The sequence below is a fragment of the Ceratina calcarata genome, unplaced genomic scaffold (genome assembly GCF_001652005.2).
Source record: "Ceratina calcarata isolate Rehan_Ccalc_2016 unplaced genomic scaffold, ASM165200v1 scaffold542.2, whole genome shotgun sequence".
Taxonomy (NCBI): domain Eukaryota; kingdom Metazoa; phylum Arthropoda; class Insecta; order Hymenoptera; family Apidae; genus Ceratina; species Ceratina calcarata.
In genome coordinates, this window is record NW_017176589.1 from 30,203 (window position 1) to 30,663 (window position 461).

The 461-nt window shown below is 48.6% G+C and overlaps 1 protein-coding gene across 1 annotated transcript in view; it reads left to right on the forward strand.

The window, feature by feature from the left end:
- Syt4 (Synaptotagmin 4) overlaps window positions 1–426 on the forward strand; it is a 5,168-nt gene extending 4,742 nt beyond the window's left edge. Inside the window, exon 4 of the mRNA XM_026816785.1 lies at window positions 6–426. Coding sequence (XP_026672586.1) covers window positions 6–351 — 346 coding nt within the window. The 3' untranslated portion in view covers window positions 352–426. The remainder of the gene's footprint in view (window positions 1–5) is intronic.
- The last annotated feature ends 35 nt before the right edge of the window (window positions 427–461 follow it).

A 461-nucleotide genomic window follows, 5' to 3' on the forward strand; every position in this document is an offset into this window, starting at 1 on the left:
TTATAATTACAGATTCAATCGCAGGGAAGGGGAGAGCTGCTGGTGTCCCTTTGCTGGCAGCCGGTGAACAACCGATTGACGGTGGTCGTGCTGAAGGCGCAAAATTTACCGAAGATGGACGTAACAGGTCTGGCGGACCCGTACGTGAAGATCTATTTGCTGTATAATAATCAGCGTATCGCGAAGAAGAAGACGCGCATGAGGAAGCGCACCCTCAGCCCGGTGTTCAACGAGTCCTTCAACTTCGACATTCCTAATGACGCCGACGGTCTCAACAACGTCAGCCTCGAGTTCATGCTGATCGATTGGGATCGAGTTACGAGGAACGAGGTACAATCCTATTTATTGTGACCCCAAGCATCGATCATCTATAGGGGTGCGACTGTTGGGTGTAAAAATGAATTAGAAATTCACAAGGCCTGGGGCTAAAATAAATATGGCGCCCACTTAAGAGCAAAAAA